The sequence below is a fragment of the Cydia pomonella genome, chromosome 6, assembly GCF_033807575.1.
Source record: "Cydia pomonella isolate Wapato2018A chromosome 6, ilCydPomo1, whole genome shotgun sequence".
NCBI classification, from domain to species: Eukaryota; Metazoa; Arthropoda; class Insecta; order Lepidoptera; family Tortricidae; genus Cydia; species Cydia pomonella.
The window spans coordinates 17,895,399-17,922,698 of NC_084708.1; the positions used below are offsets into that span (position 1 = coordinate 17,895,399).

Here is a 27,300-nt window from a genome sequence, read left to right on the forward strand (position 1 = left end):
ATGTTTCATATTTGTTTCAGATGGCTATAGAAATAGCCGACGGTATGGCCTACCTATCGGCCAAAAAATTCGTGCATCGCGATCTCGCGGCGCGCAACTGTATGGTCGCCGGCGACCTCACGGTCAAAGTGGGGGACTTCGGCATGACCAGAGACATTTATGAGACTGATTATTATAGGAAAGGCTCTAAGGGCCTGCTACCCGTTAGGTGGATGAGCCCCGAGAGCTTAAAAGATGGGGTGAGTTACTGAAAATACCTAACGATGTTTTAATTTCGTGTATTTTTAAACGTCAAAAACACCTAAAGGCGTCGTAACTAGTCGTGCCCAGCGCCATACACAACTATAAATGTTATAGATCGTGTCATTCACGAAGTCGCGTGCCCACGACTCATAATATCATGTTATTAAAGGGTAGATTTGACAAATCTGCGCGTCATCGTGGATGACACGAACTATATATCGTACGCTGTCAAAGTAACCTTCTAACTTTCAAGTAACTAAAGTTTAATTTAGCTCGCTTGCGCTAGTGACCTTGGCGTGTAAGTTTCTTTTTTGTTTATGGCGTAAAGTGTTCAAAGGGTTAATAGGTATTTCTGAGGTTGTCAAGAAGTAGATTTAAACTCACTAGTTTCAATAAAACCACATAAAATCTTAATTTCAGTCATTTAGACTCCCGATCACGCTAACTTTGCACAAGCTTATCAGTAAGAATGTATTCATATAAGGTCCATACTTGACGTAGCACTTGGCATGAAAACTTAGCGTGGTCGGACTTTAGAACGACAGCGTCATTACTTATACTTTAACTAAATAAATGCGTGTTAAAAACTAATTTGTTCCTATTTCAGGTGTTTTCAAGTAGTAGTGACATTTGGAGTTTCGGGGTTGTCTTATGGGAGATGGCCACGCTCGCCATGCAGCCATATCAGGTATTCGTGAACATATTTTTTTTTTATCTAAATTATTTCCCTGGCCGTACTAAATTTCGTAAAAAAATCGAAACGTTAAATATGGCGCCGTCAGGTGTCATGCTATAGACAACTGTCAAACATTTTATACAAGCTAACTTATATTGCACCAGCCAAATTATGGCTGGTGCAACCGGCCCTTAGACAATGTGCAGCTTATTTTGAATACCTTACCCATTTTGCTGCACCCCTACTGTGTCGGTAATGTGACTCGATCTTTTAAGGCCCACGGGCCTACCACGGTACTCTGGTGCTAATTTCGATACATAAAAAATTCAACCGTATTTCCTATACTATTGATTTCAAATTCCACTAGGAAATCGTCTCGTATGATGGGGTCGCAGGATAAGGAATATAACCGTTGGGGTTTCCAGGGTCTGTCGAACGAGCAAGTGCTGCGCTACGTGGTGGAGGGCGGCGTGATGGAGCGGCCGGAGCACTGCCCGGACCGGCTGTACGAGCTCATGCGCGCGTGCTGGGCGCACCGGCCGGCGCAGCGGCCCACGTTCCTGCAGCTCGTCAGCGACCTGTCCTCCACCGCCGCGCCCTACTTCCGCCACCGCTCCTTCTTCCACTCGCCGCAGGGCCAGGAGCTCTTCGCGCTGCAGCGGACCACCCAAGGTCAGCACCGGCCTCGTCCGACCTCCGGCTCTTTTGTGGGCCATGTTGTTTGGGCTTTGGCTTAGTTTGGACACTCCAGCTCCACTTTATTGGCTCTATAGTATATACGATATAACATTCTCCCTTTTACTTATGAACAAATTGTTGACCCTATTTTTAATATTTCTTGGAAGAACTATCATGCATGTTTTTCGAAGTCATGTGATCATTGGGTGGGGTGTACAATTCTTTATTAGTTATGTAGAATTAGTTATTTTCAGTATCATGAAATCAATTTTTGAGCATTAGCTTGCCGTATTCAGAAGGCACTAAAGGCCCAACGAATAAATGAGCATTCTTGTTTGGAAAAGTAAACATGAAGGTGCGGCCAGATCTGGTAAATGCACCCCGAATGTGCCTGTTTGCAAAAGTCGCGCTCATTGCTTGTCTATATTAGTACGTAAGACAATGCATATTACCTACGAGTATGTAATGCGAGAGCGATTCGCCAATCCGCCAGATCTGGAAAAATCACTGATTTAAACTTTCACGATCTTTACATTGTTATTTACTACTTTAACGGGACCTAATCATGTATAATTAAGCTTTGAATTTACTTCCAAAATTTCGAAGACGACATTGTTTTTGTGGTCAGGGTTCGGCTCAAGTGTGCAAAACGTTCGATTGGATAAACAAAATCAAGTGCGTCATCGAAAACTCGCGTAACTAGAAGATGTTAATATCAATTACAGCCAGTCTTTCTTTGAGACCAAGAAGATAATGTCGTTTTGGAAACAACGGAGGTAATTTTAAAGCTGAATGATATGCTATTAAGTCCCAACTAAATAAATCATAATATGGAAGAAGTTTTAAAAAACATGTTTCATCCACGTTTACGTAGAGCGCTTATTTTTTCTCACGTCATGCCTCAGAAGGCTCCGAGCAGGCCCCTTGCTGATCTATCGTAAGTAACCATATTTGCATGGCAGTAATACGACGCTCACTCGTTATAGCAACTATTGTTTGATAGGCTTGACTTTCTCTTGGTCACCCATAAACAATTAAATCAATTCAGTATATTTGTATTGCTTAAATACGATATACTATATCTATAGTCAATCAAACTTGTCGAATTGACAAACAACGGACAATCTGGAGACAGTTATATTTGTATATAACATTTGTTTTATTTCATAGCCTTCTAAGGCTCACGGTCCTACCTACAGTACTTATTAAGAGTCCGCAGCTCTATTAAGATCGGCCAAATTTTATTTCCCCATACAAACGGAGTGAATCACATGAGGTATATGTATGCTTGTAATAAGTTTATACATAGGTCACTAGATAAGTTTTGCAATAGACAAATATGAAACAAAGAGGTGGCCTATCACATATACCCTCTCCTCTGGAGTTGCAGGCGTACATAGGCTACGGATACTGCTTACCATCAGGCGGGCCGTATGCATGTTTGCCACCGACGTAGTATAAAAAAAAAAAAAAATACTTTTTAAAACTATATTCCCATAGACAATGATTGGCCGGAAAACATTGACTTAATTTTTAAATTTATCCTCTTGTAAGTAAAAAGTTTCAAAGCAATCTAGCTAATCGTTTTAAAATGAAGGCATAATAACTAAGTTTGTATGGAGAACCGAGCTTGCTGCGGACTTTTAAATTCGGGTTGTTTCCAATTTTTCGAAACGCTTGTATTACGTCCTATATTAACTAAAAGTTGCCCTAAAATTCAATTTTTATACTAAATACGGCTTTAAATATGTTAAATTAACAAAATATATTTTGACAGATGCTTTCGCGCCCAAAACGCTCTTTGAAAATTGTGTGACGTCACAGTTTACGGTTTGACACATAACTACATACACACGTAGAAGATACGAACTGTCAACTGACATTTTTCATATGTTGTTTATCGCCTAACTGTCAACGGTGTCAATCCGAGAGTTGTGACGTCATCAGAATCTTCAATGACGTTTCGAGTTTGGTCACGTGACGTGTGCCAAAAGATATTTTAAATTCAATATTTACAAAAATATGGTCATTACAGGTCCCCTAAAAGTAGTTTAACATGTTCTTATAATCCAAAAGAATTTATTGGGATATAATGGGATACAATTCTGCCCTGAGATTTGTAGATGGAAACAACCCTATTAGAACAGAGTTGCATTTGTTTTGTTTCGATCAATTGGAGAACAAAATCAACCTTATTTCTTACTATATACGTTCAAATTTCACTGGCACAATTTGTTTTTTTTTTCTAGTATGGCTGGGCCTTAGGATAGACATGATGCCACTTTTCTATTTATAAATAAAATACTTAAATAATTTGTGTTTTTGATATTTATTAGCAAGTGTGGTGTATCGGTACAATGATAGTCGTTTCATTATTATTTGCTAGTATATATTCACTTTCTTTTAAATAGTTGTTTCTAATTACGGGTCATGTAGTGTTCACATCATGATATTAGGTTATACCTCAATTATCTTAAGCAAAAAAAAGGTCAACCTCGGAATGATATACACCTACATTGTGGGGATGAAAACTCATATATCTACACCTAAATTGTGGGGCTCAAACGAAAGTTGCCCTAAAAAACACAGAAAGTCTCGTGTATGCGTCCGAAGTTATTATACGTTAAACTTATGATCTTTCTAATGAAATAAACGAAAAATTGGTAATTGACAAACATTTAATCAAACTAAATAAGTTTCACTGCAAATCTTTCGCCATATTACAAATATGGAACGTGTATACGAACACCTGAGCCGCCCATGTACGAGTAAGAGAGGTATTAGATGAGTTAGTTGACCTGAGCCAGTAGTAACGGTCGTCATTGTGCGGTCGGCAGACGAGGAGCAGGAGCTGCCGGGCGTGAACGTGGGCGCCGTGGCGACGGGCTCGGGCTCCAACCTGTTCGGCGTGTCGGGCCGCCTGGCGTCGTGGGTGCGCGAGCTGTCGTCGCTGCGCTCGCACGCGTCGGACGACGCGGCCGCCGAGCCGCTGCAGCCGCCGCCGCCGCCGCTCAAGCTGCAGGGGCCCAACGGCGTGCTGCGCGACGAGCGCTACTCGCGCGACCCCGCCGCCACGGGCTGCTAGCGCCAGCCCGCCGCGCGCCAACCGAATCTACCTCCGGTCCGTCGGCCGAGCCGACCGACTTCGAATCCTAGCCGTAAGCGTAGTTAGCGAATTATTCGACGAGCTGCCGAACCCGAGAGTGCGCGTCCGCGTCGCTGTATATATTTTTAAACGATCGTCGATTGTGCGTATTTCGAGCCGAGCTATTATTATTATTGTTGTCGCGCGTTGCGACGCCGCGTCGCGCCGCTCGAAGCGGCCCGCTTCGTGTCGCGCGAACGCTCCCGATTTATTTTTATTTATAGCGTAAATTTATATATTTAAGGGAAAGTTCTTAAATCTTCTCTGCATTTATAACTGTAATTTATTGCATACGGAGTGTGCCGACTTGCAGAGGCGACGTTATCTAGAATTTAAATCTAGTTAATTATTTCGTTACTGACGCGACTACGCGTCGACCCGCATCTGACGACTCGTTTTCATATCAGGAAATTAATATTTTTGGCGATATTTAAGCCGGTCCGTCGACGGACGCGAATCCTATATAGTTTACCTCAATCAATAGTTGTATCGGTGTCATATTTGACATAGCCTATTAATGTTAAGTTTATCGAGTAAGATGTAATTTTTATATTATTGTGTAGGTGTAAGATCGTGTACGAGTTGTGTTATTAATTTCCTGATATCGAACCCACGGCCGCCGGCCGCCGTGCGCGACTGCCGCGACTCCATTATGTTGACGCCACACCTTTGGGATGTTTTCTTGTTACGCATTATTTCTGCATCTTGTGCTTTTTGTTGTTATAAGTGACATACATTTTCCTGCCCATACTGAAAGTTATGTAAATTGATAGTTATAAAAATATTCAAGATCGCATAAAACGTTTGTCCAAACAAATGGTCTTAATAATATAATATTGTAATACTCATTGTCAGATCCTTAGTTTTTCAATAAATTAATGGTTTCTATGGTATATAATTTTTTCAATCGGATTTACAATAAAGACTTGAATTCTAAATGTAGCCCATCTAATTATTGTTACTTATTATTTGTTATAATAATAGTTCAAATTATAGCCGTATGTATTGACATGAATAAATCTACCCTTGTAATTCTTAATAATTTCCAGGATATAATATATACACTTATGTAAATAATTACTATGAAAACAATGTGTTCTATATCAATTATACAATAAACATTATTGTAATTTATAGTCATCTTTAAATATTAACTATGTTATTATTGTTGCATATGAATATTTACATAATGTACAGTTAGTAAGTCGCATCGTGCAGTAAGTACTAATGTACGGTAAACAACTGCTCGGAGCGTGCCCACTGTGCGAGGGGGCGTACTCTTTGTTGAGAGGTACAACGACGCCATAGATATCGCGGATTTTTCATTCGCACGTTTTGAGCAGACTATATATAAATTGTAGTCGCGTGACCATCTTCTGTTTGTCGGATATCAACTTAGTTAACTTTATACGAAATTATAAATTCGACAGAACAGAGGACGGGCGCGTTAATCAATGTTTGTATCTGAATATAATGTGGACTTGCATAAATGTAATTTAAATAGCAATGCGAAACAATGCAAATATCTATAATTATATTAACATAACTTACGCAATACTATTGTGTTATGTTTTTTTTATAGGTATCAAGTATACAGTTTAGAAATTAAACAATGTAGTATTCCAATGTAAATCCCGGATTGTACTTAACGCTCGCAAGCGAGGTGTCGCACGGCGAACCGAGTGCCTTCACACGTCCTGGAGCGGACGCGGAATCGCGATCGAGGCCTCACGCGGGTCTCCGGTTATATTCAACATGTTATACTTAAATGACTAGTTCAAAATGTTTCGTTTCAACATAATCGGTAATCACGCCGCAAGTAAAAATATAGGGGCATCGGATGCAGCGGCTGTGAGGCGCTGTACTAGTGTTCTAAGTGTAAACGAGTGCCTTGATACATCCAGCCTTAGCGGAATGCGGGTTGGCTGACCGCGCGTCTGCGCGGTCCGGACCGTGCCACGGGAATACAATTCGGTAAAGGTTGGGTGGGCATGGGGCATGTGTAACGAATGGCTAGCAGTAAATATTGTAATGGTTTATATGATTCCGTTCGATGCACTGTGGCCTTTCATATCGCGCCCGCGCGATATGGCGGCGACGGCGAGCGTGCATCTTTGTCGGGCTCAAGGCACGTTGCATTCGTCGTAGTTTAATAGCTCACCAGAGTTTTGATTTCAAATTATTTTCCAAAGTTGAAATCCAAATAATTCTTTAATTTTAGAAAGTGCATAGTGCCTTTTGCTCAATTTATGCAAATATTGTAGGTATCGATTAGCATAACGATTTAAATGTAGAGCCATGTTTTCGTTCCACCGTTTATTGCCGAGCAGAGGCGCCGCGCCGGCGCGAACCGACGAGTGGCCCGAGCCACTCCGCGTGCCCCGCTGCGACGCATGCTCGCTCGGCCGGCAGCGAGCGCTGTCCTGCTCGCCGGCGCGGGAGGGCGCGAGCTCGCACAACGTTGCCTCACACCGCGTTCCCTGCGGCCTGTCTTATCACTTGCGCTCTTGTTTTCGACAGTATTTATTATATTGTGATTTTTCCACCTTTTATCGTAGCTGCTGTATACATACCTCATTTTAGTAATTATATTATGCGCATAAATTATTGACTGATAATAATATAATATTTCCAAATGATTGTGTTCCTTGTGTGATGTGTGTGTGTGTTTGTGTAATGGTGTAAGTGTCGGGGTAGCGTTGTGCTCTATGCTCAATTTAGATACAATTTCACCAAACTTTTGAGGTAGTGTTCGATGTACGGGTCATTCCGTCGATACGGAAGCATGAGCGCTCTGTGTCTACTCTTATAGACTGAGGTAGAATCGTATCTGCCACTTCATACCATTAACCATTTAACATGATTTGTGGCATAGATAATTTAAATTATAATGAATTTGTCTACCAATAGTAACACACTATAAATATAAACTTTACTGCCGCTTTAAAGAGTTCTTTTAGTTGTTACTTTAGACGATAGAGATTCGATATTTTATGAATGGAAAGACACAGCAGCTTGTTTAACTTTAACGATTATTTTTTAAATAGCCTAGTTGTACGCCTTTGGCAGCGCGGGAACGGAAACGAGTACTGTGACCGTAACGGTGGAATGACTCTTAATTATACCTATTTAATTTAATGACAACCGAGTACCTATTAATAATAATTTTAATATTTATATTAATAAAAAAAGTTGGAAAAATAATTGTTGTTTTCATTATAATTGTACCCAAATTTGTGTATCATCATGAATTGCATAATATACTATATCATATTCACTAGCAGCCAATAAATAGCACAGTATAGAATCCGCTGGGCAGGTTGGCGAGGCCACATATAATGTTCAACACTATACTATACATAATAGGCGCCAGGGTTGTGCCCAGTTACATACTATAATAAACATAATCAAACATCCTTCCGATTTCATTTTTTTTTCACACATCACTACGTGACGCATTTGCAAAATGTGTTTTTTTTTTCTTTTGAAAATTGTGTATGGGGAAATAAATTACACGAACTAAGTCGTGGCCCATGGGCAACAGCTAGTAATTAATATGTCAATTTGATAAATGTGAATATAACCTGAATGTAATACTAGACCGCGAGCTGGCAACGATTTCTATGACCAATAGTGTCGGGATATCTTGGTCTGACTCTACGAATATGTTCATCGCGTCCCAGTCGAACATTTGTCAGATGGTAGTAGTCAGCCCGAGTCAACCGGCTGTATCGCAGTGGAAAAATGGCCAGTTGGCATGCCATGGCACGAGAAGTCTATTGACTCTTGTTAACAATTTTGGCTATATTTACTTACCCTTAATGTGCAGTGGGTTCACGTAGCAGAGTTCTTGAGAAATCGTGGCGCTTTTTAGGGTTCCGTAGTCGACAATTAAGAACCCTTATAGTTTCACCATATCCGTCCGCGGCTTTGCTCCATGATCGTTAGTGCTAGAAATCTCAATTTGGCATGATTACTAAAATCAATCATGGTAACAAAATGGTAAAATATATATGAAAAAAAAATCGTGTAGAGTATTTCCCCTTCAAAAATTTATTTTGTGATTTTGTTTTTTTTGCTCTAATCTTATCATGTGGGGTGTCGTTGGATAGGTCTTTTAAAATGGGTCTTCTTTAAAAAAATAATTTTTTGATAACTATAGCGAACGTGACCGGTTGAGCAGTTTTTGAGTTTTTGCTAAAAGTCTTTCCTTCTTAGGTACTAAAACTGCTGCAAAGATAACTAACTCCCTTTTGCTTGTTGCCACCTAGTAGCTCCCGTTCAAGGCAGCCTATTGTGACAAGCGGGTAACGTCGGAACCCTACACTGAGCAAGGCCTGACATGCTCTTGGCCGATTTTTTTAGATGCGGTAGCCAAAAAACATGCCTTCACGCTTTTCTCTAGTAACTTCATCGATTCGAAACCTGTTAAACAATTTTCGCTCGATTAAAATAATCATAGATTTAAAACGTATTATTAAAAAGTTGTATACCAGACTCGTTGCAAGGCCTTCAGAAGGATCTAGACTGCTGGTTAAAAGCAGTCGCAAGAAAACGGAGCAGAGGGCCTACCGCGAACCACGTTCGATGTGTTGCCTCTCTGTCGCACTTGTACATTCGTACGTAAGCATGACAGGGAGGCAACACGTCGAACGTGGTTCGCGGTAGGCCTTCTGATGTCGTGTATATTCGATGGTCACACGTTACAAATCAACAACTCTACATAGAAGGCATACCAAATACCAACGGTTGAACATTTTAAATATTTAGGGTCTATCATCCGTAGTGACGGTAAGATCGAAAAAGATGTAACTCACAGAACAACCACAGGATGGATGAAGTGGAGACAGCTCACAGGCGTGATGTGCGATAAAAGCATGCCCATCCAACTAAAAGGTAAACTGTACAAAATGGCGATAAGACCAGCTATACTTTACGGTACAGGGTGCTAGGCATTTACACTGCAACATTTGTCAAAACTCCACGCGACAGAAATGCGCATCCTACGCTGGTCAGCGGGCGTAACACTTCTAGACAAAGTTCGAAACATACACAGCAGAGGCAGTTACAAAGTCGTTCCCATCATTGACAAGGTAAAGAAACGTCTCTTGCGATGGTATGGCTATATACTCCGCCGCCCTACAGACCACATGGTAAACGTAAGCCTACCCACCACGTCGCGTCGCCACGGAAGACCCCCCGCTGACGACCTGGCTGACGACGGTCCAGAGAGATCTGAGGGAGACCGAGATGGACGCAGCAACAGCGGAGGATAGACAAAAATGGAAAAGATAGACAAGGAGAGCTGACCCCAGATGATGGGATAAAAGCTTAGGAGAAGAAGAAGATTAAAAAATTGTATGCATTTTTGGACAAAAGGTAAAAAATTCTTCTAAATATGCGCAATTTTATTTTCGATCGATCTCATCGATTATTTGTTAATACTAACTAAAAATAAAAGATTCAATAACAATGATATCTGCGATCCCGGGGCATGCACGTCCGTCTCCTCCGCGGTCAGTGAAACATCGAGAGAAGAATCTGAAGTCACGGCGCCTTCATGCATGCTACTCGTACTTATTATTATGGTGTAAAAAATAAAATAATATTTATTTTAAGTATTAGTAGTATCTATTATACTGTTTAAAAATGCTCAATCAAAAAGGAGAGACTAGAGAGTGGAAAAAATCTTTTTCGTACCGTTGTTTAACCCAAACATCATCTTTAGTCATCTTGTTTAATTATCTCAGAGGTCCACCTGAAATCTTTTTTTAATTTATTATCCAGTTTCAATGGCTCCCTTGGTATACGTCCCGGCACTCTGCACTCGCACGGCTTTTCGCGAGCGTACCGCTCCAAGAGACACCAAGTTCTGATGGCGCCCTCTTCCCCGTTATGTTTCAAACGCTTCAAGTTCTTGATGTAGTAGTCGGGCAACCCGTGTTCCTTGGCGCCGTATATCATGATTTCCTTCAGAGCCCAAGAGGGCCACCGCTCGATTGGGATCTCCTCGGTATCTGCTCGCGGCAGTGGATTTATTCTTTGAATGTAACAGCGGCATGTAAAGTCTCCCATGTGAGTTGTATGGACTAGGAGATTGTTTACGTAGTATTTTTTCACGTCGACACCTTCTTGGCTGTGAAGGAGATAAAATGTTTTCAAAATTGTTAACACCTAACAGTGAATTCTATGTGATGTAACGATCTACATGTCTTCAAATGACAAGCATATTCTAAAGGAAATACTTAGATAAAGACGATTGTGAAGGACTAATATGATGGGACATATATACTATAGCGCACCCCATCATACAATTCCCACACGCTCGGGGTGCCGACCGGCTCGGCGTATGGCCCTGTCGGCTACGTGATGCTGGTCAACAGCGTTGTAAACGTTATAAAGAAATGCAAGGTATACATGTATGCGGACGATATGTGCCTACTATATTCGCATGCAGATATATCGGAAGCTCACAGGTGTATTCAAAGCGACTTTGACGAGATTACTAAATGGGCCCACGATAACGGAATAATTATAAACATATCAAAAACTAAAAGTATGCACATATATTCCCCATACAACCGCAGAGCTAAGTCGGTCAATTATAACGAGATAGGTGTGATAGGACACGGATACGATTGCCTGCACAACCGAAAGGATAACAAATGCAACTGTGAACCGCTAGAATACGTAAACACTTATAAGTATCTAGGTATGCATATTGATCACAACTTTAATTGGAAAACACACATCAATGTGGTTTGTTCAAAATTACGCTCAGTAATGGGCAAAATGTACTACTTACATAAATTAATTAGTAAAAAAACTATGCTTGTAGTATATTATGCACTAGCGGAATCAGTGATACGTTATGGACTTAATGTATATGGCAGAACCTTCCAAACGTATATTGAGGAAATTAAAAAGCTACAGATACGATCACTCAAATACTTATTGGACAGCAAAACTAAAAATAATCTGAAAGGCGTCTACGAAAAACTTTATAAAATGTATAAAATATTACCTGTGACTCAAAGAGTACAATATTTGATAGCTATAGATAATTACTATAATAATAAATTTAAAGTGTTTAAGAAAAGCAGATATAGAACAAAGAATATTAGAATATGTACAACATTTTGTCAAAAATTATTATGGTAGAAGAACAGATAAATTTTTGGTCCCAAAAATATATAATGATATAGAATGGTTAAGAGAGGAAAAGAAACATAGCATAATGGAAGTAAAGAACAAATAAAAAAAAATACTTTTAGATAATTTACCTTGACCTCAGCTAACGTGTACGATTATTATTATTAGACTTGTTGTTTGTGCATAGTCTATTTTCTTGTAAAATTATGTACTTGTATAATTTAGGGCATGTAAGCATAGAATGATAGCAACTTAATCCCTTAACGTGTCATAAAAAATATAGTTTTAAATTTGAACTTAAATAGCTGTCAATAGAGTAGAAGATTATATCAGCCGTATACGAGTATATAGGTTGCATATGCGGTAAGGGGTTAAGTACGGTACCTTTTTAGGTGCATAAAAATGTAAACAATGAGCGCTGTCTCGCCAACAAACCGCATTAGCAGTTTGGCGAGTAACTTTAAAATTGATTATGTATATGTGCCTTTGAAAAAAAAAATGAAAAAAAAAAAAACATTTTCCCCTTCTCGCTAGCACTAGGCAGGACTAGGCGTAACAGACTATTCCCATTTAGGTATACTTAAATTGTTAGTAGCACTTGAATACTTATTGTTAAAGTCTCAATTTCTGGTTGTACCCAGGAATAAGAATGAGAAGTACGAGTATCAGGATTGAAACTTTCATTCTCAATCTTTAATCATATACGGCGGGACATAGAAGCGGTCCATCGTTGGAGTGTTGAAAATAAACTCTATTTCAATGCCAGTAAATGTGAAATGATGTCATTCACCCGAGCCCGCGCACCACAAATATTCCACTACAATATTGGCGGCGCCGACATATCGCGCTCGGAGCAGGTACGCGATTTAGGAGTACTGTTTGACTCAGATATCACGTTTCGCGAACATGTACAGACCGTGGCTAAAACTGCGTATAAAAGACTGGGTTTCGTTCTGCGTAATTCGGCGCCTCTGACTGTGGAAGCCACATGCGTGTTGTATGCGGCACTCGTACGCAGCATACTCGAAACGAATGCAGTGGTGTGGAGTCCGCATGAAAGTAAATATATACTTATGTTGGAGCAAGTTCAGAAGTCATATCTCAGGGCGTTATACAAAAAGATACACACCTATTATCCATACATGTACCCTACTCTATTTCTGCAGGGACATCTAGGGTACGACTCGCTCCAGTTACGTAGGTTGCTCTCTTTAGCAAAATTCTCAATCGGTGTGATTAGAAACACAATTGATAGCGTAGCCCTTGTCGAGGCCTTCATGCGATTATTTGTTCCTAACCAGTACACTCGCGCGCGGCGTCACCCGCTGTTAGCGGAACGCGGCGCGCGCACGCGGGCGCACGCCCAGGCGCCGGTCGCGCGCGCGCACGCTCTACTCAACTCCGTGCTTGAGGCACACCCGGAGTGTGACTTGTTTGTGAGTGCAATCGGACGACTGATGACTGAGTGTAAGAGAGTGATAGAGCGAGAGATGCCTGTAAGTAGTATTATATAATGTGATTATGTAGATACTTTTGTACTCAATTACTGTCTCCCAATTTGTGCCGCTGTGGCTTTAGCTGTTAAGGTGCAATTGTAAACTGAATTAATAAATAAACAAATAAACAAATATACGACTCTTTCAGTGCCCACACATGACGTTGTCATTATGCTTTGCCGTAACACTAGCGGGAAATTCGACGCACTGGCATACCATCAATCATCATCCAACCATCATGAACCTGAGCCACCTGAGGGATTACCACCGTGGGGTGCCACAGCTATAGAGTATATAGAGTAAGATATATAGAGTAAAAACAGTTTTTCATGGTTTGAAATTATTTTATTTTATGTCTTGGGTGTAAAAAATGAGAAAATTATGAATTATAATTATGAGTGGAAATACTGTCAGAAAACCTCACAGTTTTCGTACATTTACGCCTAGAAGTTCACATACGTGTTGGGTTGGTAAGGTGCTTACCTAAAGTATTATTTATTGGAAACCAAACCACCCCGCTTGTTGTTATTGAGATCACTATGTATTACTAACATCATGGATACGGCTGGGCTATACGTACTGATCGAGATGGGCCATGTCGTCATTGTGTAGTCTCCATATAACACCCCAAGTGTGAGCATTAGCCGTGGGCACCAGAGTTGCTGTTGGTCCGCCCCAAAAAGACGAGTAACTTATGAAATCCACACGGTAGTTCTGTTCATCAAATCGTTCTATTACAGTCGTTACCAAATTACACTTACATTAAAATAATTGAATGAATACATGCAGCAGGTGTATAACAATATTGTTAAAACTCATACAAAGTTTGTAAAAGGCTTATGATTTTTTGTGAAATTATTTACAATGCATAAGTATGCTTAGGAAGTGCTTTTTATGTGGAGCGAGGTAGTTGTTTTACTTAATATAATAAGTCGTCTTACTTCAACCCATCCTATAGTGACGAATTCGGCTGAAGGGTTCAGCATATGGATGCGGAACGATAGCATATTACTGCCGTACGCGAAGTACAAAATTGTATCAGGTTTCTTTATTTCAGACTTGATCATTTTGAATAATGTAATAAATGATGTTAAACTAAACCATTAATTTGTAAAGTGAAACTAAAATATACTTAGCTGTCATCTTAAGTATGACGTTACGAGTGTGACTTTCCTTCCATTACCTGAGTATACAAACTTATAAAGTTACTCTATGGTTATGATAGAATAACATACGGCCCGATTCGAAGAATGATTAAGACACGTTTAGGATCTTGGAAAGATCTTTAAAATATCGATAACTAAACGACATGTAAAAATTGATGTTTATTTCGATTCCGCTGTGATCCCAATAAGATCTATCTACGATATTTCTAACGTCAAAGTGACATTGGTTGCCCGAATCAAGCTGCTTCTGTCAATTATACGATATTCAAACGATATCTAAACCAGTACTTATCGTGTCGTTAAAGTATCTCATTCTTCGAATCGGGCCGATCGTATAAAAAATAAAAATACAAGAGGCAAATTTGAACTTACAAATTGAGAGTCGGCCCAGCTAGATATATATCTCTGTAACTTGCTTTTAGACACACTACCTTAATGTAAAGCCTGACCAGTAATATATGATCACGCGCCATATTACGGAATTTCTTAGAACTAAATTTTTCATACTAAACAGAACTGTCACCCTATACATTAGAATAACAGCGCCCTCTTGACAATTATCATATATTTCTGGTCGGGCTTTAGACAAATTTTTAGCAGTATATAATATATTTTTCGAATATGAAACTGTTCATCAACGCATGATGACGCAGCGCTGTCAGGAGACTGACTCTAAGTTTAACACCGTAGTGATTATATGCTCTTTGTTTAACACATTCACTGCCAGGAGCCCGCCCGTCACCGGTTTGTTTCTATGGGTAGCTATAGATAACGACAAGCTACGCCACAGCGCCCACTTGGACGCATATCGCCACGGCTAGCAGGATGGACACCAGCAAAGTTTCAGTCGAGCAGAGCGATTGAAGCGTCCAACCGGACGTTATATCATCTCTGGGTTCGCCACGTTTTTTTAAAATTGATTGTTATAATCCATTTAAATTGAAGTGATCTTGAGTTATTTTCAAGTGATATCCATACTGTTAATTATCACCAATTATCGGCTATTGCGACGTGTTATTATTTCATCGCCCTCTTGTGAATCTACCCTCAAGTATGGGTTTTCATGAAAATACAAGTGCACCGGTAGAAGATGACCCTGCCGATGGATCGCCAATGGTTCTCCTGGTCCTTTCTCTACTCTTCGTTAAATTGTGAATTATGGTTACCCATTTATGGAAAGATTATTGATACACTTTTTCCAAAGAAAACTTAGTAGGTACGGATTGAATTTTGAGGTCCATATTGTTTTGATACGTTGTTAGCATAAGATTATGACATCCTTAGTCTTGTAACGTTTTGTAGTTAATAAAACGCGACAAATTATTGCCCGTAATGTCGTGATAGATCACAAATCGTGCATAGTATGGAAACATGAGTTACGCATATGAAAATTTACATTACAGTGTCAAGTAATATATAGGTCTATGTAGTGTGCTGCAGCCAGAGTCGATACAGCTTAAAGACGCCATCGTGCTTGTAACACAGAAGCAGCTTTGCAGTATCTTTGTGCTGTAGCATTGGAAATAAAGGGACAGTGAATTTTATTCTGAGTGTAGTGACTAAGCATACCTAACAGTTGACCGTAACTAATTAGCAGTTGATTTTCGTAATAGCCCTTTTTACCGTTTTACTCATTTTGAAATGTGTTTGTTAATAGAATAAAATAAAACACATACATTGAAGTTTAAATTTTAATCTGAGATAAAATAATTTTAATATCCCGTATCCATTGGCTATACGTGTTTTGTTTCCGCTACCAGAGCACACTCACAAACCTTGAAGTTTAACGTACACATGTGATAAAACCTGATACTGTGTAAATGATGATTTCAGTTACAGCCAGCAATGATAAACCACATCGTGCCATCTGCCGCAGCAACGGCAACTGCAACTTTTCGCCTTCGCGCTCGGGTTGGTGAAGACCTTTGGTTTGGTCGTGTGCATCGTAGCGACAAGTGACAATGACAATAATACACCATGGCACACTGACACTTTAAGCTGGTGAGCAGTTCATTTTTAATTGGGATTATTTTAAGATTTTTCAATTCTGTTTCAATTCTGTTGAGCAAGTTTACTTGATTAAGGTTAAAATAGAAAGCGATTTTATGATTTTGATCAGTAGTGTTCAGTTTCGGTCAGTAGGTAAATATTATACTGACACAAAATGAACTCTAAAATACAAACTATCAACATAATTGGAAACCTCTTACTTCTTTTTGTAGAGATCGGTTAAACGACGACCGGTTTGGCCTAGTAGTTAGGGAGGCGAGGTAGCTAAATGGCGTAATTCAACGGCGCCGTCGAGACCTATCAAAATCGAAAGATCAAATAATTTCGAAAAGAAAAGCTCATATGATAAAAACCATTTTAGCGGTGGGTTTGGCGTGTACGGTTTTTCAAAAATGTTAAAAAAAACAGTTACTTGGGCATTCTCGAGCGCGTCAGATATTCATACTACGTATGCCCCAAGTGCCTCTGATAACAACGGTATACTAATCTGCCGGTTTGCGTGGTGGGGGTAGGAATATAAAGTAGTCAAAAATTCAAAATAAAAAAAATTACTCGAGCGCGTCAGATTTTCGGAAGGGGTGTTAAGTAGGCCCCAAGGAAGCTCCCTTTAAAAAAACTGACGATTTCGGCGTGACGATAAGTTACGATGAATTTTTGAAATGCAAAAAAAAAAAGTTTTTTTGAAATACTCGAGCGCGTCAGATTTTCATAGGGGAGGTTTATCTCGGTATCCTGAAAGCATATTTTCTTAATCTGACAAAAATGTTGGTGGGTTCTCTTAATCTGACCGAAAAAGGTTTTTTGGTTTCTTTTTTTTCCTTTCTTTCTCCTTGATAAAACGGGGATTTTAAGAATGACAATAAAGTGATAGATGCAACCAACGTAAATGTAGATGAAATATAGTACGAATTGTATTATTTATTGTATAAAAAAATGAAATGATATAAAAATTGTATTATAATTGTATTGTTATATATGGCCTTCTCCTCGACACCGGGGGCGGCCCTAGACGCACTGCTGGATATTATACCACTCCACTTGCAGGTGCAAAAGGAGGCTAAGCAGTGCGTCTACAGAATATGCATGCTAAACAGGCCAAAATGGCGCTCTCAAGCATTAACCAAACTAAAGGCCTGGGTTTTTGCAAATAGAACCCTTAGCATGCCCACCGATGACACGCACACTGAATGTCATTTCACTAAACTGTACACAGTAGAAATACCTCCTAGAGACAAATGGACCAACGACCAAATGTACGTCTAAGAGGGAAGCCATATTTGGTACCCGGATGGTTCCAAGAAAGGCATTGGTGTAGGATGTGGGATCTATGGTGAGAGACCTAAGCTCAGAGCCAGCGTCAGCATGGGCACACAGGCCTCAATCTTCCAGGCTGAAGTCTACGCCATCAACAAATGTGCGGAGATTAACCTGGATAAAAACCTACGACACCAACATATCTACATCAACTCAGACAGCCAGGGTGCTCTGCTGGCACTAGAATCCCTTGAGTCAAACTCAAAACTAGTCCAGAACTGTAAAACAAACCTCAATGCACTGACAAACTCCAACAAAGTCACACTTAGATGGGTACCAGGGCACTCCGACATTAACGGAAACGAAGAAGCGGACGAACTTGCTAGAAAGGGCGCAGACACACCCCTGGTCGGCCCAGAACCGATCTGTGGAATCACAAAACGGGATGCATATTCACTGCTCAGCAATTTAGAAAAAATAAGGGTAAACGATTGGTGGAAGTTCGTAAAAGGACAAGAACACTCGAAAGCTCTAATCAAAGGGTTCAACAGCAAAACTGCTAGGGAGCTTCTAGGGCTCAAAAGACACAAAGCCTGCGCGGTGACCAGAATTTTGACTGGACACTATAAATTGAACAAACACATGTTTCAAATTGGAAAGAAACAAGACGCGACATGCAGGTTCTGCCATGACTCAGAGGAGACTGCAATGCACATTCTCTGCTCCTGTGGACCACTAATGTCAAAAAGAAGTACCCACTTAGGGCGGTACGTATTGCAACCCTATGAGGTACACAACATTACGGCCCAAAGAATCTGGAATTTCCTGGATTCAACGGGCATCAGTAATGAACTTTAAAGGGCTGTCACAATAGACCAATGCCTGGTCGACGTGGCAGTCAAAGGCCCACAAACTACAATAATAATAATAATTAATATATATGACCTTTACATTTTTGCTCAATACAATTCATCTTCTTCTTCTTTCACATAATTTAATCATCGTTATTTCATATCAATTATTTTTAACACCCTCAGTTTTCGAGATATACTCAAAAAAACCGGGAGTTTGAGTTTTTATGATGCTTCAAGTCAAAAAGTTTTAACTTTGGACAAAAATGTAAAGAGACCTTTTTTGTGTATAATAAAATTCCCTTTTTTGTTTATTTAAACTTTTTTTTGTAAAATGTATCGTTTGCGACTTATATGCCGCAACGCGTTTTTCGGAAGACTAAATGGCTCCTCCACACTTCCGGTCATGCGGAAACCGGCAGATTTTGTATTTTTAGTAAGTTTTAGATTATATTCTTCAAAATAAAATTAAAAGAAATCGCGCTCGAGAATGCCGGATTAACGTTTTTTTTTTACAAGTTCGCGACCCTATAACTCGGCGGCGTCAAGGACTTATCGTCAGATTAGTTAAATTTAGTTTTTAAAACACTAAAATCAACTCCCAATATCTTAATCTGACGCGCTCGAGTATTTCAGACTATCGATTTTTTTTTACTAATCTGATCGTCTATCCTAGGCGCGCGTCACTACATATAGAGCTAAATACTTTACTAGGTTGTTCTATTAGGTCTAAGGTATCTCTCATATCTTAAACTGCCACGCTCGAGTATTACCGAAAATTCCCCTATTCGCCTCCCTAACTATAGTGGGTAGTGACCCTGCCTACGAAGTTGATGGTCCCGGGTTCAAATCCTGGTAAGGGCATTTATTCGTGTGATGAGCATGAATATTTGTTCCTGAGTCATGGGTGGTTTCTATATATTTAAGTATTTATAAATATTTATATATTATATATATCGTTGTCTAAGTACCCTCAACACAAGCCTTATTGAGCTTACTGTGGGACTTAGTCAATTTGTGTAATAAATGTCCTATAATATTTATTATTGTCCTATAATATTTATTTATTATCCTATAATATTTATGTGGACTGTAAAATTATCGATAAAGTCTGGCAACATAGGTTTAAATTTTCTTTATTCTTTCAAAATGAAATGCAATGCAAATTGTATTATGGTGATGTTTGGTAATAAAAGCACGCGTAGCAATCATTTTTGGCACCGATTGCGATTAGAAATACGATAGGGTATGAGATAAATGTGGTACTGTACTTCTGCAAAAAAAATGGAGTGGAATAGCTCAATGACTGGTTCATACTTGCAAATCGTTTTTTAGGGTTCCGTAGTCAACTAGGAACCCTTATAGTTTCGCCATGTCCGTCTGTCTGTCTGTCTGTTTGTCCGAGGCTTTGCTCCGTGGTCGTTAGTGCTAGAAAGCTGAAATTTGGCATGGATATATAAATCAATAAAGCCGACAAAGTCGTACAATAAAATGTAAAAAAATATTTTTTTTTAGGATACCTCTCCTACACGTAAAGTGGGGGTGAACATTTTTTTTTGCTTCAACCCTACAGTGTGGGATATCGTTGGAAAGGTCTTTCAAAACTAATAGGGGTCTTCAACAAACATTTCTTGATAAAGTGAATATATTCGGAGATAATTGCTCCGAAAGAAAAAAAAATGTGTCCCCCCCTCTAACTTTTGAACCATAGGTCCAAAAAAAAAAAAAATCTTGGAAGTAGAGCTTAAGAAAGACATTAAATGAAAACTATAGCGGATATGATCTGTTTAGCTGTTTTTGAGTTATCGCAAAAAGTTTCCCCTTCATAGTAAAAAGATGTACACCCACAGTTCATCCCTTGGTTAAAAATCTACCATACTTTAAGCTCCAGGTTAGCTTATTGTGACGGAAGAGTAACTACGGAACCCTACTCTGAGCATGGCCCGACATGCTCTTGGCCGGTTTTTTATAAGCTAAGTTGATCATTACACACGAGGCGATATTGTGCGCGTGAGCTGTAAGCGAGCGCGAAATAAGAAAGCCGACGTGGGAGATGGCACTTTCAAATGAGTTTCCATAAAATGCTTCAAGAGGGCACTCTTTACCTATATACTTACTTTACTCTTTGGTCGCCCCCCTGCTACTACTAGACCCAATAAGTCATATATATTTCTAGTCTGTGGGTAGAGCAATCAAAGAAAACAATCAAGGGAAACAAGAAGATAAGGTTGAGTAAGACACATGATCACAATGTTTATAAGAGAATTTTATTGTTTTAATTACCGTATATCTATAGCATGATCTGGCAATTAACAAAAGAAGAGTAGGTACTTCTCTAAACTCACACTAAAGAACCATGTTCACAGAGTGGCTGTGCCCAATAATAGAACTATACCAATCATACAACTTGTTACGTAAATACTAGAAATAATATTAAAAACAGTGACGTCAAAATAGTTGGGCTGACGGACCTAATTCTAAAACAGACTTTAAATAATTCCTCAAAAGTTTTGTATCAACTATAATGAAAATATTATAATGAGGGAATTGTGAGAATATGAAAAACAGCTTTTCCATTCCGAGCGAAACGTACAACACCAATAATGAGATATATATAAAAGTGGCAAAGATTTTTTGAGATCACTGTTCCACTTGTAAGTAGGTAGGTAAACTTAACTTATTTAAAAAGTCACATAGAATCAATTATTAATCGCTTATACTATAGTTTTCTTTGGTGCCTGAATTGATATGTTTAAGAAATAAACGCGAAATAATCACAATTCTGTCTAGCTATTTACGATTTGCGTAACTAAACGAGGTATTCGTTTTGTGTCTATATTCTCGTAAAACTAAATCCCGCCAAGTGCCAGTAAAAAAACCCTCTCCGCCCCGCGCCCGTCGGGCTCAGCTATGCTATGTTAGGTATACGCTATATTATTATCGTTTAATACTTAGACGTTATAGTAAACACTCGAGACGCGTTCGACTGCTATGGAAGACTCGACGCTTGCTAGAAGCAATTCAATTACCAGTCGTTCGTCATTCGCCACTCACCCGTACAACAAACCTCTACTACGCCATTATATCGACTCCTTACTGTATTATTTATACAAAATGTACAATTTCTCAAAATCGCCCTCCAACAATTATCTTTATATTTTGAATATGTGTATGTTACGATACGTGATATGACCGATCTAGTCGATGATACATTTGCGTCGTTCTCAGCTATCTTGCCGCACATACCTACCTTAATATCTAATTGCCAATTTCTCTTGTTGGTGTTTCAGCGATAATTTGTATAGGTACCTATTTAACACGGAAAACATTAAACGCATCCGAAGAACAAGGTTAAAGGTAGGTAGGTAGATAGAACGGATCGCTGTGACCAACATCTGATGGACAAGTAGTCGCTTACCATTGTCCTCGGGATTAGCAACGTGGTCAGTATTAACATTTGGACATTATCGTAAGTACCATGTCGCTTTTAATTATTTGATATGCATATTTAAATTATATTGCCGTGTAGCAGCGACATAGTACAACTACAATATCCAGAGTATTCAGGATTTCAAAAAATGATTTCTTTCATGCGTAAACTCAGGCTCCGTTGTATAAACCCCTGTAACAGGCGTTTATAAAATTTTCACGAACTCACTAAAATCTGTGATCGGAAATAATAGGTAGACGTGGTTTGGCACTTCCAGTGTGTTAACTATTTTATATATGTAGCTATGGCTTTTGTACTATTTCAAACGTTTGGAATTATACACTTAACGGACAATAGCAAGCTGCGACTCGTATACTACATTATAAATAGGTACTATTTGATATGATATACATATAAAATGTCTATATTCGATAGGTAAGGTATAAGGGATCTCAACTTTAATTCTATTTAGATTCACATTTATATCAAATACAAACAAGTGTAAGTATGAGCTTATCTTGTTAATACTGCCAAACATCAAACTTTTATATCAAAGTAAAAATGTTGATTTTGAATAATATTCTTGTCTCTCAGAATTACAGAATAAAGATGAAATGAAATGACGATGTTATTTATTGCTAAATGGATTATGCAGTACAACTTAAAGTGGGTGCGTGGTAGTCGAATCGAAATGACGTAGTTTCATTAATTTAATTATAGAACGACTTAAATATTAGCAACACACGTTCTAAAATTGTAGTAGGCCATTTAAGTTAGTAAAATATTTACAATAAAAATATGGAATTGTTTACAGATTCCCCAATTACAGCATTATTTGAAGATTAGGCGAGAAAATCACTAACAACTAGACGTACTCGTATGAAAGTGGGCACATCGCGGTGTCGAGGAGTAGCGCCGGCTGCGGCTCCTGTTCGTTTGATCAGTCAACAGCATAAGAAGCTAAGCGGCCGAAGTATTCACAGTGATCTGAACACAACTTTATTGTTAAGAAAATAAGAGCTGGTGCAGATCATTTTAGACACCTCTCTCGCTAGCCACTTCATCTGCTGGCTGTTCACATGTGACTGTAGCCGCACGTTTATATATAAAAAAAAACAATTAGTCAGATTAACAGTTGCATTGAATGGGCTGCCAATGTTGTGACTGTCTCACAGAGCCTAAAGAAGGCACCCTGGCGCCACTAGTATGTAATTTTATAAAATAGGTAACAGCAATCAGTATACCAGTGTGTCCTCGACACCACGACTATCAGGTTACACGCACAGGCACACATAAAATCAGCAAAAGAACTGCCTACAAATAAAATATTTCTTATTTACATCAACCCTATGCAACTAGTCAATAAGTTTAGCGATATAAATATGTGAATGACAGATATCAAGAAATAAATCGAGTTTCGGATCAACATAGGTAAATTTTTCTAAAACAGTTTTAAACCATATCTTTATTTTACATTAATTTATCTTTCCATATCTATTAACATTAGCTATAATTTATAAGATCTCCAAGTTTGTGATAATCTCCGATTTAAATTTAACAAGATATTCGTTACCTACCTATTACTGCACGCGGCGGCGTCGGCCGCAATAAGAAAAGTGTCAACTTAACCGAGAGGGAGAAATATTTTATTTAATATCGTTTCCTAAATCGAGTATCGTCCTGTCTCAAAACAAGGTCAAAAGTTCATTTGGTCGGACCAAAACTTCAGTCGGTAAAATAGATCAAAACTCGTGGTTCCGCGCGACGTAACCTAGGAGAACTCGAGGGCGCGGCTGCGGTGCTCCGCCGGCCCGCCCGGGAGCGCTCGCCAACTGTCCTCACACTGAAGCACTGAACAACAATACCTCGAAGCTCTCGAACGAGTAGAATTTGTGTTAGTAGGATATAACAAAGAGGCTGGAACATTTAGCGGGTTTTTCCGATGAGCTCGAGCTCCGGGCTCGCGTTCTAGCAAAGATGGAGTTAGCAAGGGCGGGCGGGCAGTCACGTGCCGCGCGCCAGCCACCGCAGCGCCGTCACCGTCGCTAGCAGCAGAGCCCACGGCGCCCGAGTACTCGAGCCGCGGCCGCACGAAAGGATTTCGATTTCCTGTTCAAAGAGTTATAAATCAGATTTTGATAATACAGGAGGCCTATTCAGATTATTATTTTTTGTTATCAAACGGTGGATGAAGAACATCAACAAGAAACAACAAAACATCATAACAAGATTATACAGTTCGAATTGCCCTCCGGTTACTTGTAAGAAAATTCCGGTTCTTGTCTTAGGATGTTAGGCGTAGGCGTCGTTAAGAATGAATGGACATGGTTATCCACAATCTGCGAGCAGACCCTTGTATTACTTTTGGCCACAGATGGAGAGTAAGAAGGAAACTATCACGAGGAAACCACTATTCCCAATGGGGTCTAGTCAGCACCCCGGGTTGGGAATTCAGCTGGCAGTCTCTTATGGCAGAAACTAATATCATCAGAGATGAGGTTCTCGAGCGTACTCGCGGAGTTGCTCCACGAAGACACAGTAAGCTCCGAGTGTGCACGCTCGACATGGTGTGGCTCTATATGGTATCGAGCGTACTTTCCGTGTTGCGTAGAAAACATTGAATGTCGTACCTCCGGGTGGTAGGAGACGCAGTGCCGGGGCCGGCGGCGCGCGGCGTGCGCGGGGTGGCGGCGGCACACGGTGCGCGGCGGCGCCTCGCGCGCGCGCACGTCCAGCCGCTTGGCGCCGCACGGGCACAGCGTGTCCACCACCAGCAGGATCAGGTTGCTGTGCGGGATCTTTTGTACGCTGAACGGTCTGAGTAAAAAAAGGTTTCATAATGAAAAATACGAAATAGTGCCAGCGCTTGTGAGTTGAACCATATCTAAAAGCGATCTCGACAAATAAGATATTCGATTTAACAAAATGACAATCAAACCGGTTCATCTGTTTGCGAGCTCCGATGCATACAGATTAGAACATCCCCCTTACGACTAGGATTTTTGTGTATTTTTAAGCTATCTGCTCCATACCTCTCGCATCCGGAGTTGTGGCAGTTGGTCAGCTTTCCTTTGAGCGGCTGCGCAGCGTTGAGCCTCGTGGACTGCAGCGTGAACAGCTCGGCGCTGGTGTCGCACGGGCGCACGGCGGCGGAGCGCGCGGCCTCGCGCGGCGGCTCGCGCGGCGCGCCGGCCGGCCGCTCCGCCGGCTGCTCCGCGCCGTACCCGTCGATGATGATCTCGTATTTGCCACGGTCGCGCTCCTCTTCGTCGGGGTCCTCGTCGCCGTCGTGTTCGTAGTCTTCGTAGTCTAAAATAGGAGAGCATATTTATGTTAAAATTGAACACTTATGGTTACCTTCAAATTGGTTTTCATTTGATGATTCTACAAAGTATTCTACGCGGTCAACAAACGTCAATGTAGAAAGTTCCGACAAGTGGGATAACTGGGAAATTGGGAATAAGAGGGGTAACAGACAAAGGAAATATTCCCCAACAGCTGACAGCATTGTACTTTTTACAATGTTTTGAATCAGGATTTACCAGTCTTAGGGTCAATTTTTCAACTGTTCATTATAGGTTAACAAAAATTATATAGGTATAGTTACCCCTCTGTCCCCAGTTATCCGACTTGACGGTTTTAAGAAGAAACCGTTAATAGCTCGTGTCATGTTTTCCAACATGATTTTTCGGTAGATTTCTTTCTCGTAAAACTTTGTAGGTACTTGTAAAACGCACCCTAGACAGACAAACCCTATTGATGTTTGAAATTTTCTTAATCTAGATTATGTGGTACTAATAGCTTAGGTACATAAAAACAACATGATACAATGACTAGTATTCATAACATTGTGAAAATTGATCCGCTGATTTTATTTTACCTTCGTTAACCGATGTGTCAGCTACAAAAAAATAATGAAGCTATAGTACTTATTATCTGAATAAAGCAAGACTACAGAGAAAATAATAAGTAAGGTGATTATATCGCTTCCAGTTATCGTAAAGGTCTTAGAGCAACTTACCTATATCATCGTCCGCATATGGGTGAGCGTGAGCTTTGGCTGACTGCCACAGCGGAAACCAGACAGCTATTAAACTGGTGAGATATCCTCCAAGCCACGATAGGGGCTTTAACGGCTGCAATAACAAAACAAGATTAGTCTATTTCCATCAGCTGTCTGTTTGAGCCATTTCTGCTAACCTCCAGGCCATAAATAATTTTAATTGGTGAAGTGGTCATAAACTCATTAAATACAGGTCTGTAATAAAAAAAAAACAAGATTACACCACTCACAGTAACTGGGATGGACTCAAGCTTACCGTCAGTTTATTTCCATCCCCACTGAACGGGTTCCTAGAGTCCGGACAGCGTCCCTGACGATCATGAACTGTGACTTTTTTGTAGATGCGGTCCTGCACGAGCGAGTCCATGATAGTACCGTCCACCTGCCCGAAGAACAGGCCGGTCTGCGCCGCGTCCTCCGATAGGATGATGAAACCGTTATCGTCCAGAATATAGCAGTCGAGCGCATCACCTGCGCACGTCTTCTTGCAGACTGTACCCGCTGTGCACTGGAAAGGCAGAAGAATACGGTTAAGGTTTATGCTGTTGTCACTAGTATTTTAAATATAGGTATGGGGTAAAATTATTGCCGTAATATTATTAAGTAGGTATTGTTAGTGAACTAAGTTTAACGGTTGTCTAAATATCACACTCACACACAAGTATGAGTTTTAAATACTCATTAAAGTAAAATAGAAAGTACATAGGAAGCATGTCAAGCTGGAATTGCAAACTGATTGAACTGAAAAGAACTCGATTTCGCGAACAAGGTTTAGTAGCCAAAACGTATTCCAAGCCAGACTGGTCCAGTACGAACCGTGGATGTAACGTTGAGGAAGTGCTTGGCAAGCGAGTCCAGCTGGAACTGCAGGCCGACGACGGCGGCGGGGGCGCGGTGGCCGCGCGACTCCACGAACACGGCGTGCGTGGCCAGGACCAGCGGCGGCGCGGCGGACTCTGCAGCGTCGCGGAACGGCACCGAGAACACGAAGCTCTCCGGCTCTATGTTGTGGTGCTCCACGGCGCGTCGGTACCACTCCGAGTCGAACGCGCGTGCGTAGCGCTCGCTGAAGTGACTGAAATTAATTGAGTAGGCATGTTATTGCATAAGCCAGGAACTCTTAAACTCATAAATAC

The 27,300-nt window shown here is 40.3% G+C and overlaps 3 protein-coding genes across 6 annotated transcripts in view; 1 reads left to right on the plus strand and 2 right to left on the minus strand.

Moving 5' to 3' along the window:
* Positions 1-7,946, plus strand: part of LOC133519169 (insulin-like receptor) — a 121,440-nt gene extending 113,494 nt beyond the window's left edge. The window contains exons 23-26 of the mRNA XM_061853130.1: positions 21-239; positions 851-931; positions 1,345-1,591; positions 4,435-7,946. Coding sequence (XP_061709114.1) covers positions 21-239; positions 851-931; positions 1,345-1,591; positions 4,435-4,682 — 795 coding nt within the window. The 3' untranslated portion in view covers positions 4,683-7,946. The remainder of the gene's footprint in view (positions 1-20; positions 240-850; positions 932-1,344; positions 1,592-4,434) is intronic.
* A 563-nt stretch (positions 7,947-8,509) lies between these two features.
* LOC133519172 (gamma-glutamylcyclotransferase-like) lies at positions 8,510-15,680 on the minus strand. Its single transcript, XM_061853136.1, has 3 exons — positions 14,332-15,680; positions 13,971-14,104; positions 8,510-10,878 (listed from the first exon to the last, which is right to left on the minus strand). Exons 1-3 carry the CDS (start codon positions 14,455-14,457, stop codon positions 10,467-10,469), a joined length of 672 nt encoding a protein of 223 aa, XP_061709120.1. The 5' UTR covers positions 14,458-15,680; the 3' UTR covers positions 8,510-10,466.
* A 5,236-nt stretch (positions 15,681-20,916) lies between these two features.
* LOC133519171 (voltage-dependent calcium channel subunit alpha-2/delta-3) overlaps positions 20,917-27,300 on the minus strand; it is a 112,090-nt gene continuing 105,706 nt past the window's right edge. For 2 of the 4 annotated variants that reach the window (XM_061853132.1, XM_061853134.1), the window contains 7 exons: positions 26,981-27,239; positions 26,421-26,672; positions 26,123-26,237; positions 25,982-26,002; positions 25,134-25,410; positions 24,732-24,918; positions 20,917-24,210 (listed from right to left, as the gene is read on the minus strand). In XM_061853132.1, coding sequence (XP_061709116.1) covers positions 24,106-24,210; positions 24,732-24,918; positions 25,134-25,410; positions 25,982-26,002; positions 26,123-26,237; positions 26,421-26,672; positions 26,981-27,239 — 1,216 coding nt within the window. In that variant the 3' untranslated portion in view covers positions 20,917-24,105. The remainder of the gene's footprint in view (positions 24,211-24,731; positions 24,919-25,133; positions 25,411-25,981; positions 26,003-26,122; positions 26,238-26,420; positions 26,673-26,980; positions 27,240-27,300) is intronic. The other 2 variants (XM_061853133.1, XM_061853135.1) reach the window with 1 other exon arrangement.

Bases quoted from the DNA above. Each gene is read 5' to 3' on its own strand.
- LOC133519172 (XM_061853136.1), bottom strand. From the start codon at position 14,457: ATGATCAAGTCTGAAATAAAGAAACCTGATACAATTTTGTACTTCGCG. The intron at 14,105-14,331 runs GTAAGACGACTT...TTTGATGAACAG, and splicing joins TCACTATAGGATGGGTTGAA to AACTACCGTGTGGATTTCAT. The intron at 10,879-13,970 runs GTACGTATAGCC...TCTCCTTCACAG, and splicing joins GACATGGCCCATCTCGATCA to CCAAGAAGGTGTCGACGTGA.